The sequence below is a fragment of the Mandrillus leucophaeus genome, unplaced genomic scaffold (genome assembly GCF_000951045.1).
Source record: "Mandrillus leucophaeus isolate KB7577 unplaced genomic scaffold, Mleu.le_1.0 Scaffold885, whole genome shotgun sequence".
Taxonomy (NCBI): Eukaryota; Metazoa; Chordata; class Mammalia; order Primates; family Cercopithecidae; genus Mandrillus; species Mandrillus leucophaeus.
The window spans coordinates 466,374-482,362 of NW_012109641.1; the positions used below are offsets into that span (position 1 = coordinate 466,374).

General features: G+C 38.0%; 1 protein-coding gene across 2 annotated transcripts in view; it reads right to left on the reverse strand.

Moving 5' to 3' along the window:
- Positions 1–1,946: 1,946 nt before the first annotated feature.
- The window catches only part of FCRL2 (Fc receptor-like 2), a 29,459-nt gene continuing 15,416 nt past the window's right edge, over positions 1,947–15,989 (reverse strand). Inside the window, exons 8-12 of one of the 2 annotated variants that reach the window (XM_011969338.1) lie at positions 5,108–5,135; positions 4,332–4,417; positions 4,016–4,081; positions 2,339–2,367; positions 1,947–2,242 (exon numbers count right to left, since the gene is read on the reverse strand). In XM_011969338.1, coding sequence (XP_011824728.1) covers positions 2,204–2,242; positions 2,339–2,367; positions 4,016–4,081; positions 4,332–4,417; positions 5,108–5,135 — 248 coding nt within the window. In that variant the 3' untranslated portion in view covers positions 1,947–2,203. The remainder of the gene's footprint in view (positions 2,243–2,338; positions 2,368–4,015; positions 4,082–4,331; positions 4,418–5,107; positions 5,136–15,989) is intronic. The other variant, XM_011969339.1, reaches the window with a different exon arrangement.

Here is a 15,989-nt window from a genome sequence, read left to right on the forward strand (position 1 = left end):
ACAATTTACCTTTTTATGTTTAATAATTTATTTCCATGGTTTTGGTCAGTTTGGTACCTATAATAATTCTAAAGATAATTCAATGCAGAAGAAATGTTTTAACACAGAGGCTTATGATCACAGAAATTTTTTTAAAATGAAAGTGATCAGTAAAGTATTTTCAGAAATAAAGATGAATTACATTGCACCTAAAATTTTGAATGAAAAAATGCCAGTGAAAATGTGCATTCACAGCCATAAAATTAAAAAAAAAAAAAAAAAAAACTTGCACACAGTGAAGGGAACAATAGGGGGCAAGGTGGGGATGGTTAATGGGTACAAAAAAATTAAAAAGAATGAATAAGACCTACTTATTAATAGCACAATTATAATCAGTAGTAACTTAATTTTGTATTTTACAGTAACTTCAATAATGTAACTGGATTGTTTTAAATGCAAAGGATAAATGCCTGGGAGGATGGACACCCCATTCTTCATGGCATGATTATTATACATTGCATGCCTGTATCAGAATATTTCATGTACCCCATAAATATATACACTTACTATTTATCTCATGTACCCCACAAATATATACACTTACTACATACCCACAAAAATTTTTAATTTTTCTTTGAAAAAGAAGAGAACAATAGAAGCTGGGGCCTCCTGGAGGGTGGAGGGTGAGAAGAAAGTGAGGATTGAAAAATTACCTGTTGAGGGCTGGGCGCGGTGGCTCCTGCCAGTAATCCCAGCACTTTGGGAGGCCGAGGCCAGCGGATCATGAAGTGAGAAGATCAAGACCATGCTGGTTAACATGGTGAAAACCCGTATCTACTGAAGATACAAATAATTAGCCGGGCATGGTGGTTAGTGCCTGTAGTCCCAGTTACTAGGGAGGCTGAGGCAGGAGAATGGCGTGAACCAGGGAGGTGAACTTGCAGTGAGGCCGAGATCACGCCACTGCACTTACCAGAGCGAGACTTCGTCAAAAAAAAAAAAGAAAAAAAGGAAAAAGAAAAAGAGAAATTACCTATTGAGTAGTAGGCTAATTACCTTGGTAACAAAATAATCTGTACACCAAAGCCCTGTGACATGCAATTTACCCATATAACACACCCACACGTGTGCCCCCTGAACCTAAAATATAAGCTGGAAGAAAAAAAAAAGGAAAATGTGCATTCACAGAGAAAAGAAAATATGACAGTATCGAATCCATAGAGTATTTATACTTTATTCTATATACTTATAAAAGTAATATCATAGTTTATTGCAAACACTCATATTTACTATGTGAAAAATCACAATTTTGCAACTGTAGGCATACGTTGGTGATATTGCAGGTTCAGTTCCAGACCACCAAAATAAAGCAAATATTGCAATAAAGCGAGTCACACAGATTTCTTTTTGTTTCCCAGTGCATATAAGTTATGTTTACACTCAACTCTATGCACATAAAGAAGAAAATCTGGAGGAAATGGCTAAATTCCTGGAAACATACAATCTCCCAGGATTGAACCAGGAAGGGGCAGAAACGCTTCCTAGACAAATATCAAGCTCTGAAGTTGAATTAGTATTAAAAAACTTACCAACCAACATAAAAGCCCTAGACCAGATGGATTCACAGCTGAATTCTACCAGATGTACAAAAAATAACTGGTACCAATCCTGCTGAAACTATGCCAAAAAATCAAGGAGGAAGGGCTCCTTCCTAACTCATTCTATGAAGCCAGCATCAGCCTGATACAAATATTCTGGCAGAGACACAGTGGAAAAGATAATTTCAGGCCAATATTCCCTATGAACATATTTGCAAAAATTCTCAACAAAACATTAGCAAACTGTATCCAGCAGCACATAAGTAAGTTAATATACTACTATCAAGTCGTGTTCTCATCACCTCACAGTAGATGAAGGTGAGACCTTGTATCTCTTGCTTATTCTTCCCTCAACCCTTTACACACTGATTGCTTAAGAGAAGGTAGCAGAAATAATTTACTTGCACAGTGTCTGAATGTAGTAACAGTTCAATGAATATTAATGAGTAAAAGAAGATATTGGAGAAGGAACATGATCAGAACAAAAATGATGACAGGAGGTGGCTCCTGAAGCATGTGGTGGCTGTGGCAGGTGATAAGCCTCGAGCATTTACATAAGGTTTTATGGCAAGTCTTAATGATGCCCCATCCTTGTTGTTGATCTTCCCTTCTGATTCCTCCAAGTGTTATGATTTCTTCACAGAAGAGTAGATGACTTGGGAGTCCTGGGAGAGACATACAGGAATAAGGAAAGAAGTGATCAAGAAAATAAATAGGGTGGAGGAAGGAAAGATGAAGAACTTCCAAGGAGTCTAGCTCACCTTGTTCTCCAGAAGTGTCCTGATGTTTGCTGTTAAGAAAAAAGTAATAGTTCTGAGCTCTTGCATTCTTACTTAGGCCTCACTCCCAGACTTTATGCCCCAGGGCATATAACTATTATGCTTAGTGTGTGGAATTCCATTTTCTCCTGTTCTGTAAAATCCTTTCTTAAAGTTGTTAATGCTGAAGTCCTTCTAAGACTCTATCCATCTTCCAAGCCCTCCACCAGCACTTACTAACGAAGTGCTTCTCTTCTCTAAGGCAACTTCCCATAGGTCATTGTCTTTATACTTTTTTCCCCTTGCCTTCTCTATTACAGCACTCTGCCAGGGCTGTTTCCTGTTGTTTCTTCATGTTCCTGAGATAACCAACCATGTGTGGTTCACCTCAGTACATAGAAGGAAATTGGAGTAGAATCATAGATAACAGAAAACAGACTCTGAATCATACAGTATTTTGAGTCTGGTTGCAGGAGCTGCTTAGTGATGTCTGCTTCTTTTCCCCTTTTTCCAGGTATGCACAGTGGGATGACATCCCCTTCCTTCCCCTGAAGATTTACAGCCAGAAGCTTGGAAAATGACTGCACTTTTTGATTCTGCTAGGCTGGTCAGACACAGAAAAAGAATGCTAGAGTAATCAACTCCCTATAGGAAGTTGAAGTGGCACAAATCTAAGCAAGGCAGGCAGAGGACCCAGCTTCAGAGGCTCAGAGGAGAGTAGCTAAATGACTACTGACCAGGAAATCAGCCAAGCTGTCAAGAGCCACTGGCTCCATCAGAGGCAACCAGGAGCACAGAACAAAGGATAGCTTTTAGGGTTGTTGGTATAAGGGTTATAGTTTTAAGGGCACTGGAGCAGAAGCTTAAAGGACACTCCTCTGCACTGCTGCAGAACTCAGCAGTTCCTGCAAAACTACATGTCGAAGTGATAATTCTCTAGGTCATGTTGATTTATTCAGTTATTCCTCCCATCCCATATGAAGACTGCAGATCCTTCAAAGGAGACACTTTAATGACCCTGTTCACCTGAGAGAATTCCTCTTGGACTTTAGACATGCTCACTCTTGCCTGACTTCCTTCTTTTGCCTTGAATCTTAGATTCTCCCTGACTATCTAACGCCATTCAAATGAAGACTTATTAGATCATCTCCCTATTTTTTTTTAAGTTTGGTTTCTTCATAAGAGCCTACCTCCAGGTGTCTCTTGCTCCCTCCTGGATCAACAGATTTCCTATCAAGGGCAAGCGATGTATTAAAGCCTCTATTGCTGGCCGGGTGCAGTGGCTCACACCTGTAATCCCAGCATTTTGGGAGGCTGAGGCAGGTGGATAACTTGAGGTCAAGAGTTTGAGACCAGCCTGGCCAACATGGTAAAACCCCGTCTCTACTAAAAAATACAAAAATTAGCTGGGCATGGTGGCACATGCCTGTCATCCCAGTTGCTCAAGAGTCTGAGACAGGAAAATCACTTGATTTTCCTGTCTCAGCTCACAGGAAGAGATTGCAGGGAGCTGACATTGCACCACTGCTCTCCAGCCTGGGCAACAGAGCAAGACTCCTTCTAAAAAATAGATAAATAAATAAATAAATAAATAAATAAATAAATAAAGCCTCTATTGCATACAATGCATGACTTTCCTGTGAATATGCATCTGACAAGAAGCACTTTGTAGTTTCTCACCTGAGCTTTCTGGCTGCTGGATGCTCCAGACCTGAGAATAAACCACATCCACATCTACAGAGCCCACTGCAGGGAGAAGACAAGAGTTCACAGATGTTAGTGGCCAAGGGTTCACTTCACACACATCTTCCCTGTCCCTGGCTTAATGATTATATCCTTCCTCCCAACCCCAACATGATTCTGAGAGAGTTATTTATTTATTGAGAATGGCTGGGCCTCAGGGGTTGAGGTGCCTAGACCACCTAATGGTCTCTACTCCTGTCTCCTCTTTCTTTTCTGCCTCAGCCTCAGAGCCCCTCCCAGTGGAGACACTCACCATTGACATACACTGGCTGCAGCTCCTCCATTTTTGGGATTGGGCTTGAATAGGTGAACTCCTGAGGATTCTGCCTGCAATCACCTCTGTGAGAAAGTGAATTAACTGCATGATAGTCCCCAGGGCAGTGAGTGAGAACAGAAGGGAGACTGGCTGAGGAGAGAGCAGGTAAAAGCCCTGCAGTCATGCCTCTCTGCTTGGGTGATTTGATGGCCCTTTGTATAGACTGTCTACTTGGATATGGCCAAAATGTTCTGTTCCTTATCTTTGGCTTTTTCAAAAGTTATAAATAAGACAATGATATTGCTCCAGAATCTTTTTTTTTCTTATAAACTGTCATAAAACTTTGCCTGCCTTTTTCTCATTACTTTATCTCTCTCACTCCTTCTTGTACTCTGGACATATACTATATACCTATAGCACAGTATGTCCCTTGAGGAAATACACATTTTGTGTGTATGTTCATTCCTCTAAATGGCTAACAAAAACTTACTTATACATTAAAGATATTCAATAATCTTGAATATATGAATTTATGTATTAATTTAAATGTATGTAATCCTATACAAGATAACACCTAGGATCATGTGGACCACCTTAAGACAGTGCCTTGGTGGCATAAATGTAATGCAGTAGAGACAAGAGTAAGTATTATAGAAAGATATCATGTGAATTACATAGCCTCAATCTCAATATACAAGCAGAGTACAGTAGGTATTTAAAACTGAATGAAGGAGACCTCTAGAATTAAAATTTTTACTAGGAAGAGTTCTCACCTAGGTTCATTAGTGGCAGAACTTTCTCCTGAAATGCAAATAAAACAAAATTCATTTCAGAGAAGGAAGCTTTATCTCTTAAAATTTTGACATGATTTAACTACATATAATCGGCTGGTAAGACATAGGATATAGAAGAGTAATCCAACAGTATTTCATCTAAATGGCTGCTTATGTATTCCAACACAACTAGTTGTCAGTAAAATAATTCATTCTTTTTTTCCCATTGATTTAAAATGCCACTTGAAATGGCAAACCTTGCATGCACTGGTAACTGTTTCTTGATTTTCTATTCTGTTCTATTGTCTCTTTGGCTATTCATGTACAAGTACAATGTTGTTTTAAGTATCATAATGTATAACATATTTTAACCGTTGATGACTGATTTTATTTTATTGCTCTTCTGTATTAGATTTTATGCAGCCATTCTTAATATTTAAACATTTGATATTTGCAACACCTAGTCTGTAGGAGTGACCTTGGGGCTAGGCTGGATATTGACATTTGTAAGGCAAACTAGGCCATCTCTTGTACCTTTTGCTTTGTGGAAAGATGTAAAACAAGAAATACAGCATATTAGCATAGATGTATCAGCTGTGTCTTTAGAGAGAATCCTCATAGTGATCCAGGAGATATTTTCTAGTCCTCCAGTTAATACCTCAGAAACAATGCCACATAGATGTGTAGGGGCCACCCTGCCTCAAAAGCTTCATGCTTGGTAGAAATCAGTATCACTTGTAACACCCATGAGTGTATGTGTGTAGCTTCCAGAGGTCACCACTACAAGAGATATGCTAAATTTCAAGAGTTACATTGCACTTGGGGATACCCCAGCTGTGCTTCCCATCAGGCTTATATAATCCTAGTCAAAGTCCTCCCAGTTTAGATGCAGTTTGCCAATCATGGAAAAGACTGCTAGTAGCTCAGTCAATATTTCAGCTTTGTTAGGCTTTACAGAAAATAGTGCTAGAAAATTAACTTTGATTTAGTTTGCCAAGGAGAAGGTAAAACTTCTTTATAATTAGCTTGTTTAGTCTTCAAGGAAAGGCATGACCTCAGAATTGTCTACCAAGCCAAACCGTCGTTAAAGCGTAAGTCGGGGGAGTCGGTCATATTCAAACATGTATTAAATAAATGTATATGTTTCCAACAACTCCTTCTTGAAGAAATTATTTTAAAATGGACTTCAAAAATAGTTCTACTATCTAAGCGCTTTTGAATAATAACAAAATCTGGTGATACATTGGTTCACAAAGAAAACCTCCAAAATATTCCAAAAATCAACATGGTACACATAATATTCCTTGATCATAATGGAACTGGTAATTCATAACAAAACTTGAAAAAAATTGACATATGTCTATAATTTATCAATTTAAAGGAAGCAAGTCTTAAGTAACTGAATACATATACTAATATATAAGAAAAATAGAAGACTATCTACTTTGTTCAAAAGAACAAAACTAACAAAAATAGAAGGCAATAACTAACAAAGATAAAAGCAGAATTCCAGAATTAGAAAGAAATATTGGTAGATAAAATAATAAATTCTAAGAGTTTTACCATACAGGAGATAGAGGCACTATCTTTCTAGATGATTACATTTCAAAGGGACGGCTTCCAAGTCTTAGAGATAGACATTTCTGGGTTGTAAAACTGGCAAGAGGCTAAGAGAAGATTTACATCTCAATGAGGCAGAGAAAGAATTTACAATTGCAAGTTCTCTAAAGCAAATGCTCTAAGAAAAGGGAAATGAGGAGCCTATAGTCAATTTGAGGACAATATTAAGGCCAGCTTGGTGTGGGGAGGAGAGCCCTGTGTAGACACATGCCTGAGGAATCTTAAGGAGCAAACTTTCTCTTGACAAGCAGATAAAGGAACATTTATTTCAGGGGAGATATGGTCATCTGCTGGAGGCAGGAGCTGCATTTTTACAGGTGGGTGCAATGGTGTGCGAATGTTTCTTGTGGATGGACTTGAACCCTGTGGAAGAGAGGCATGGCTTGAAGCCATTTCAAAATCTGGCCAAGAGGACTTCCTGAAGAGGTATGGGGTTCCAAAATAAGGATGGAGGGGAAGGGGAAGAAGGCTTTAGATTCTTAGAAACTGAAGAGAGATGTTAAGTGCTCAGCTGGAGAAAAATGAATCACCTGCATCACAAGATGCAGGCAGGTAATGTTAATAGTTGGGGGGCTCTGGAGAATTCAGAGACACACCCCCAAAATAGGAGCTGATTTTCTCAACCCAGCAAACCTGGAAAGTCAGCTTTTTTGGAGCCAGGAAATCAGTGCCAACCATGGGGGCTTCAAAAACAGAAGCAACTCAAGGAAAGAAAGAAACATCTGGCCAGAACCCTTCCTGTATTGCAGAAGGCTGGCCTGAAGAGGGTCTGAGATGAGTGGGTGGGAGGTGAGTGCTTTAACTTTGAGATTCAGAAAGCTGATTAATGAACAAGCACTCTATGGAGAAACTATGTTTTTGCTGTTGTTTGACTAAAATTATATAGGAGTGATATGGTGTGGCTGTGTCCCCACCCAAATCTCATCTGGAATTCCCACATGTTGTGGGAGGGGCCCAGTGGGAGGTAATTGAATCATGGGAGCAAGTCTTTCCCGTGCTGTTCTCGTGATAGTAAATAAGACTCACAAGATCTGATGGTTTTAAAAAGAGGAATTTCCCTGCACAAGCTTATCTCTTTGCCTGCCGCCATCCACATAAGATGTGACTTGCTCCTCCTCGTTTTCTGCCATGACTGTGAGGTTTCCACAGTCAAGTGGAACTATAAGTCCAATTAAACCTCTTTCTTTTGTAAATTGCCCAGTCTCAGGTATGTCTTTATTAGCAACATGAAAACCGACTAATACAAGGAGTAAGTGGATAGAGTATGGGCCTGCCTGTGATTTCTACCAGAGTCGGGGAAAATATAATCCTCCAAGAGTATGAATGGGCAGTGGAAAAGGAAGATAAAAAATTAAGTTTTATGGTTGCACTCTAAGAGCACCCTTGTTCAATGAATCAGTTATCATACCAAAAATTAATCAATATCTCAGGAGTAAACTTAGCAAGAAATGATGAAAGCCTATATAAGTAAAACTCTGAAATACTATGACTCAAAATTTACCAAAAGTAGACACACCCTTTGATAGAAAAATTTCTCATCATAAAGCTGTCAATTCTTCCTTAATTAATCTCAAAATTTAAGAGAATCCTAACAAAAATACTTTATTGAGAGACACTGATTATATTGTTTGTGGGGAAAAACAAATAAGCAATAATATCCAGAAAAATTCTGTAAGAATAACATAGTCATGGTGGGAACAACCTTAATGGAAGAAAAAAATGTATTGTTATAAAGCAAAGGCATGCAAGTCACATACACAAACACACGTATGCACATACTGATATACACACAAACAGAATAGGGCTTCAAAGTTAGATCTGAATACTATCAGATACTTAGTATAGCTGAACTGCTTTTATCCGTAACACTTCTGTCACTGTGTGTGTGGGGTTTTTCTTCCCCATACCAGCCAATTTTCCAACTCTTAGGACACTAATTACAATTAAACTCAGTTCTGACACTACTCAGAGTTAGTGCAGACCCCACAGGTAAAGGGGCGTGTCCCGCAAAACTGCCCCCCGCTCCAGATGCCAATAATATGTCATGGGCCTCATATCCTTCTGATCAAATGGCTATAAACTGGAGATTCCCAGGACTCCTTCCTCAGTTTCAATAATTTGCTCTATAGAGCTCGAAGAAACACTTCAGTTACTCTTACTGGTTTATTACAAAGGATATTATAAAAGATACAAGTATACAACCAAATGAAAAATATTAGGTAAGACAATGTCTGGAAGTGTACTGGAGTGTCTGTTCCCAAGGGAATGGGGTGCTCTATCCTCTCAGTACACTGATGTATTCACCAACTGGCAAGTTCCCCAAATCCCATTGTTTAGGATTTTTATAGTTGTCCAATTACATAGGTATGATTGATTAAATCATTGGCAATTGGTGGTTAGATGAATCTTCAGTCACTCTCCTGTCCTCAGAGGTCCAGGGGTGGGGTTCAAAGTTCCAACCCTCTAATCACAAGGTTGGTGTTTCTGAAAACCAGCTCTCATATTGAAGCTATCCAGGAGCCCCTCTGTTGAGGGTCATCTCATTAACATACCAAAGACACTCAACGCTTAAGGAATTCTTAGAGTTTTAGGAGTTCAGCAGTCAGGAACTAGGGACAAAGACCAAATATATTAAATAATTTCTTCTTATGTCACAATACCAGAGGATATTATAAAGGCATCACTTTACTTAAAAAAGATAATTAAACAAATTGCACAGAAATAATGAAATAGCTATCTGAAAAAAAAGATTAGATTCTAGTTCAGTACTTATTCAAAAAGATTTCTGGATGTGTCACAGATATTTGAACCAGAGCAACTCCATCTTGAATAGGAGTTGGGTAAAATGAGGCTGAAACCTACTGGGCCCTGTTCCCAGACAGTTAGGCATTCTAAGTCACAAGATGAAATAGTAGATTGGCACAAGATACAGGTCATAAAGACCTTGTTGATCAAACTGGTTGCAGTAAAGAAGCCAGCAGAAGCCCAAGATAGAAATAAGAGTGACCTCTAGTTGCCCTCACTGCTACACTCCCACCAGTGGCATGATGGTTTACAAATGCCATGGCAATATCAGGAAGTTATCCAATATGATCTAAAAAGGGGAGGCATGAATAATCCACCCCTTGTTTAGCATATCATCAAGAAATAACCATAAAAATGGGCAATCAGCAACCCTTGGGGCTATTCTGCCTATGGAATAGTCATTCTTTTATTCCTTTACTTTCTTAATAAAGTTGCTTTCATTATACTGTATGGACTCGCCCTGAATTCTTTCTTACTTGAGATTCAAGAACCCTCTCTTGGGGTCTGGATCCAGACCCCTTTCCAGTAACAGATGGATCACAAATTTAAGCATAAATATAAAATGACATAATTCTAGAAGAAAATATGGGCCTAGCACAGTAGCTCACACCTGTAATCCCAGTACTTAGAGAGACCAAGACTGGTAGATCACTTGAGCTCAAGAGTTCAAGACCAGCCTGGGCAACATGGAGAAATCCCATCTCTACAAAAAATACAAAAATTAGCCAGTCACGGTGGTGCATGCCTGTGGTCCTAGCTACTCAGGAGGCTGAGGTGGGAGTATCACTTGAGTCCAGCAGGTTGAGGTTTCAGTGACCCGAGACTGCACCATTGCACTCTAGCCTGGGTGACAGAGCGAGACCCTGTCTCAAAAAAAAAAAAGAAAAAAAAAAGAAAAAAGAAAAGAAAAAAAACAAACAGAGAACATTTTTATCATCTAAGAATGGGGAAGACCTTCCAAAATAGGTTACCAAACCCAGAACCCATAAAAGAAGATATTGATAAATTAGAACACATAAAAATAATTATTTTTATAGTAAGAATTTCAATATGAAAGGCAATGCAAAGTGCAGACTGCAGACCCTTTTCACTATTCATACCTCAAAGAGCTAATATATTTAGTATAAATATATAATCTACAAATTCGTAAGAATGAGATTAAAAACCCAACGTAAAATGATGAAACTATGTGAACAAAGAGCTCACTATAAACAGAAACATAAATAAAAACTACAGGGCATTAATGTTTCTCAATTGAGAAACAGGCAAAAAGTCAAAACTTACAACACTGTGTGGCTAGTGTGTCATAAACAAGCATGTTTATGACATGTCCTTATGAGAGTATAATTTAGTGCAACTATGAGTAACCCTTGACAATATCTATCAAATTAGAAAGGTATCTAATTTCAATCTAGAAATTTTATTTATAGGAATTAATTCTACAAGCATACTGTACATGCAAGAAATGACATCTAAAAGAAAAATTATTGTAGCATTGTGTCATGTAAAACAACTTGAGATCATCTAAATCTCCATCAATAATAAATCCTTAACATTAAGATAACTATTGCAAATCCATGAATAGAATGCTTTGCAACCATTAAAAAGATATTACATTTCTATATATATTTATATCAAATAATTCTCAAATAATATTCATAGAAAAGTGAAGTATAGCATATAGTATGTTATTATTTGTGTGAAAATAAAGAATATGTATGTATACAAAGACATCATGTAAGTCTAAAATATCTCTGGAAAAATAAATGAGATATTGCTAATAGTGGGAGCCTCTGAGGAAGGGAACCAAGTGGTCCAGGAATAGGTGTGAGAGAAAGGATTACTTTTTACTGTCATATTCTTTGATATTGTTTAAATGCTTTACCAGATGTATTTGTAACATATTTATTCAGTTATTTATTTTAAAGAAGAAATAAAATATATTGGGCCACTCTGAAAGGGACTATATTGATAGTTTATTTTAGTTTATTTTAGGTTGACATAGAGGTATCATGGTCCTCATGATAAGAGATTAGCCAATGAAAGAAAGCATTACTTTCATTAGGCAAGAGCCACTGCCTTGTCCTTATATTTCTATGCTGTACAAGGCTCAAAAGTAAATGATTTAGGGTATGGCTAATTTATATAGGCGTCCGAGGACCTTCATGGAAGGAAAGGGATACTCTGACTTTCTTTAGTTATTAAATCATCTTTTGATAAATTGAGGTGGTCCCAATTAAGTCATCTACTTGAAAGAAAAAATTGTCTTAAGTGAAACTCACCATGAAATAAATTGCCAGTTTGGGATATCTGGCCAGCCATGGTGACTCATGCCTGTAATCCCAGTGCTTTGGGAGACCAAGCCAGGAAGATCATTTGAGCCCAGGAGTTCAAGACTAGCCTCAGCAATATATAAAGTCATCTCCAGAAGTAATTAAAAAATTGGCAAGGCATGGTGGTGTATTCCTGTGGTCCCATCTACTTGGGAAATTGAGCCAAGAGGATCACCTGAGCTTGGGACATCAAGGCTGCAGTGAGCCATGATCATACCACTGCACTCTGGCCTGAGTAGCAGAGTGACACTTTGAAAAAAAAAAAAAAAGGTTGGATATCTGAAGGTCAAAGCCATGAACTGAGATTGAAAACTTCTGAAGCAGCCTAATTTTGGAAGCAAATTTAGTAGACAATAATTTTGTGTGGTTATGTGCTTGTAAACTAAAAAGTAATAGGAAGATAGTATGTGAGGTAACAGATATGTTAATTACTTCAATCTAGCAATTCCACAATGTATACTTATTTGAAAATATCATGCTGTACATAAATATATACAATTTTTATCTGTCAGTTAAAAATTAATTAAATTTTTTTGAAAGTTACAAGAGTGGGAGTGCAGGTCAAAAACCATGTGGTAAATCCACGCAGTAAAGGCTCTCAATTTGTTCCTATCTTCTTGTACGCATTGTTTTGCAATGTGACTCTGTCATTTGTCAGCAAAGAGGTAGACACTATTTCTCTACCACTTGCATTTGGTTATGACCATACGACTTACTTTTTGATCAATAAGACAGTAACAAAAGTGACAAATTAGGAGGCTTATATTAGTACTTGTCGTTGCTTGGGCACATTTATAGACTAAATGTTTGTGTCCTGCCCAAATTCCATATATTGAAGTACTAATGCCAAATGTGATTACAGTTGGAAATAGAACCTTTATAGAAGTAATCAATTTTAAGTGAGGTCATAAGGGTGGAGTCCTGATACAACAGGATTAGTATTCTTTAAGTAGGGATGGGTTGATGGGTACAGCAAACCACCATGGCACATGTATACCTATGTAACAAACCTGCACGTTCTGCACATGTACCCCAGAATTTAAAGTGTAAGTTTAAAAAAAGAAGGGACAACAGAGAATTCGCTCTTTCTCTCTGCATGTACACAAAAAGAATTCATGTGAGCACATAGCAAGATGGTAGCTGCCCACAGCTAAGAGAAGAGGTTTCAGAATGAAACTTATCTTGCTGGCATCTTAATCTTAAACTTCTCAGCCTTTAGAATTGTAAGAAAATTAATTTTTGTTCTTTAAGCCACCCAATCTGTGGTATTTTGTTGTGCTATCCCAAGAAGACCAAAACAGACACCCTACACTGTCTTCACAGGAAAGAACAACTATTCTCTTTTGTAAGTATAAAACAGTTGAAGATGGTCTTGGTGTATCATGGTGTAGATCTGAGGTAACTTTCTCATTTTGTGGGCGAGGAAACAGAGCAGAGTTGGTTACCCGCATAGAGAGTGGCTATATCACCCCTGAAAGAGCAGTGATGAGGCAGGAAGCTCTATAAAAGAATAAGGAACTGGGAAGATATTTTGGGAATAAAGTAGCAGAGAGGGGTGCAGAAGTGTAATATCACACTTACTTAGATCATCTGTTTAAAAAATAAAACTTCCATTGAACTTGAGAATAGTGGCTTTCACAAAAGGGAAAAAAATACCTAGGAATACAACTAACCAACAAGGTGAAAGAACTCCACAGCAAGAATTACAAAACACTGCTGAAAGAAATCAGAGATGACACAAACAAATGAAGAAACATTCCATGCTCATGGATAGGAAGAATCAGTGTTGTTAAGATGGCCACACTCTTTAAAGCTATTTACAGATTCAAGGCTATTCCTAGCAAACTACCAATTACATTGTTTATAAAATTAGGAAAAAAAAATCTAAAATTCATTTGGAACCAAAAAAGAGCCCAAATAGCCAAAGCAGTCCCAAGCAAAAAAAAAAAAAAAAAAAAAAAAAAAAAAAAAAAAAAAAAAAAACCTAGAGGGATAACACTATACAACTTCAAACTCTATCACAAGGCTACAGTAACCAAAACAGCATGGTACTGCTACAAAAACAGATACACAGACCAATGGAACATATTAGAGAACACAGAAATAAAGCCATTCGACTACACCCATCTGATCTTCTACAAAGCTGGTAAACACAAGCAATGGGGAAATAACTCTCTATTTAATAAATGCTGATGGGATAACTGGTTAACCATATGAAGAATATTGAAACTGGACCACCACCTTTCACTGTATACAAAAATCAACTCAAGATGGATCAAATTCTTAAATGTAAAACCTAAAACTATAAAGATTTGATATGGTTTGGCTGTGTCCCCACCCAAATCTCATCTTGAATTGTAGTTCCCACAATCCCAACGTGTTGTGGGAGGGACCCAGTGGGAGGTAATCGAATCATGGAGCTGGTTACCCCCATGCTGTTCTCGTGATAGTGAGTTAGTTCTCATAAGATCTGATGGTTTTAAAAAGGGCTTTTCCCCCTTTGCTTGGCACTTCTCTCTCCTGCTACCCTGTGAAGAAGGACATGTTTGCTTCCCCTTCTGTCATGATTGTAAGTTTCCTGAGGCCTTCCCAGTCATGTGGAACTGTGAGTCAATTAAACCTCTTTCCTTTGTAAATTACCTAGTCTTGGGTATTTCTTTATAGCATTGTGAGAACAGACTAATACAAGACTCTAGAAGAAAACCTAGGAAATACCGTTCTGGACATTGGCCAAAGATAAGACTTCATGATGAAGACTCCAAAAACAATTGCAATAAAAACAAAAAATTGACAAATAGGACCTAATTAAACTAAAGAGCTTCTTCACAGCAAAAGAAACTAACAGAGTAAATAAACAATCTGTAGAATGGAAGAAAATATTTGCAAACTGTGCATCCAACAAAGGTTTAATATCTAGAATCTACTAGGAACTCAAACAAATCAATAAGCGAAAACCGAACAACCCCGTTTAAAAATGGACAAAGGACATGAACAGATACTTCTCCAAAAAAGACATATATGCAGCCAAAAATCATATGAAAAAATGTTCAATATCACTAATCATTAGGGAAATGTAAATCAAAACCCCAATGAGATACCATCTCACACCAGTCCGAATGGCTATTAAAAAGTCAAAAAATGAGATGCTGATGAGGTTGCAGAGAAAAGGGAACACTTAACACATTGTTGATGGCAATGTAAATTAGTTCAGCCACTGTGGAAAACAGTCTGGATATTTCTCAAAGAACTTAAAATAGAACTACCATTTGGCCAAGCAATTTCATTACTGCATATATTCCCAAAGGAATATAAATCGTTCTACCGTAAAGACACATGCATGCATATGTCCATTGTAGCACTATTCACAATAGTAAAGACATGGAATCAACCTAGATGCCCCCTCAATAGTATACCAGATAGTATACCAGATAAACTATGGGGGGTTGAGGGGTTAAAGATGCCCCCTCAATAGTATACAAGAAAAAGAAAATGTGTTACATATACACTATGGAATACTATGCAGCTATAAAAAATGAGATTATGTCCTTTGCAGCAACATGGGTGGAACTGGAGACCATTATCCTAAGTGAATTAACACAGGAACAGAAAACCAAATATCACATGTTCTCACTGATATGTGAGAGCTAAACGTTGAGTAAATATGAACACAAAGAAGAGTACAACAGACACTGGGACCTATTTGAGGGTGGAGGGAGGGAAGAGAGTGAGAATTGAAAAGCCACCTATTGGGGCCAGGTATGATGGATCACCCATGCCTGTAATGCCAGCACTTTGTGAGGCTGAGGTGGGTAGATTACTTGAGGCCAGGAGTTCAAGACTAGCCTGGTCAACATGGTGAAATGCCATCTCTTCTAAAAAAAAAAAATACAAAAATTAGCTGGGTATTATGGCAGGTGCCGGTAATCTCAGCTACCCAGGAAACTGAGGCAGGAAAATCACTTGAACCCGGGAAGTGGAGGTGGCAGTGAGCCAAGATTGTTCACTGCACTCCAACCTGGAAGACAGAGTGAGACTTCGCCAATAAAACAATAAAAGAAAGAAAGAAAGAGAGAGAGAGAGAGAGGGAGGGAGGGAAGGAAGGAAGGAAGGAAGGAAGGAAGGAA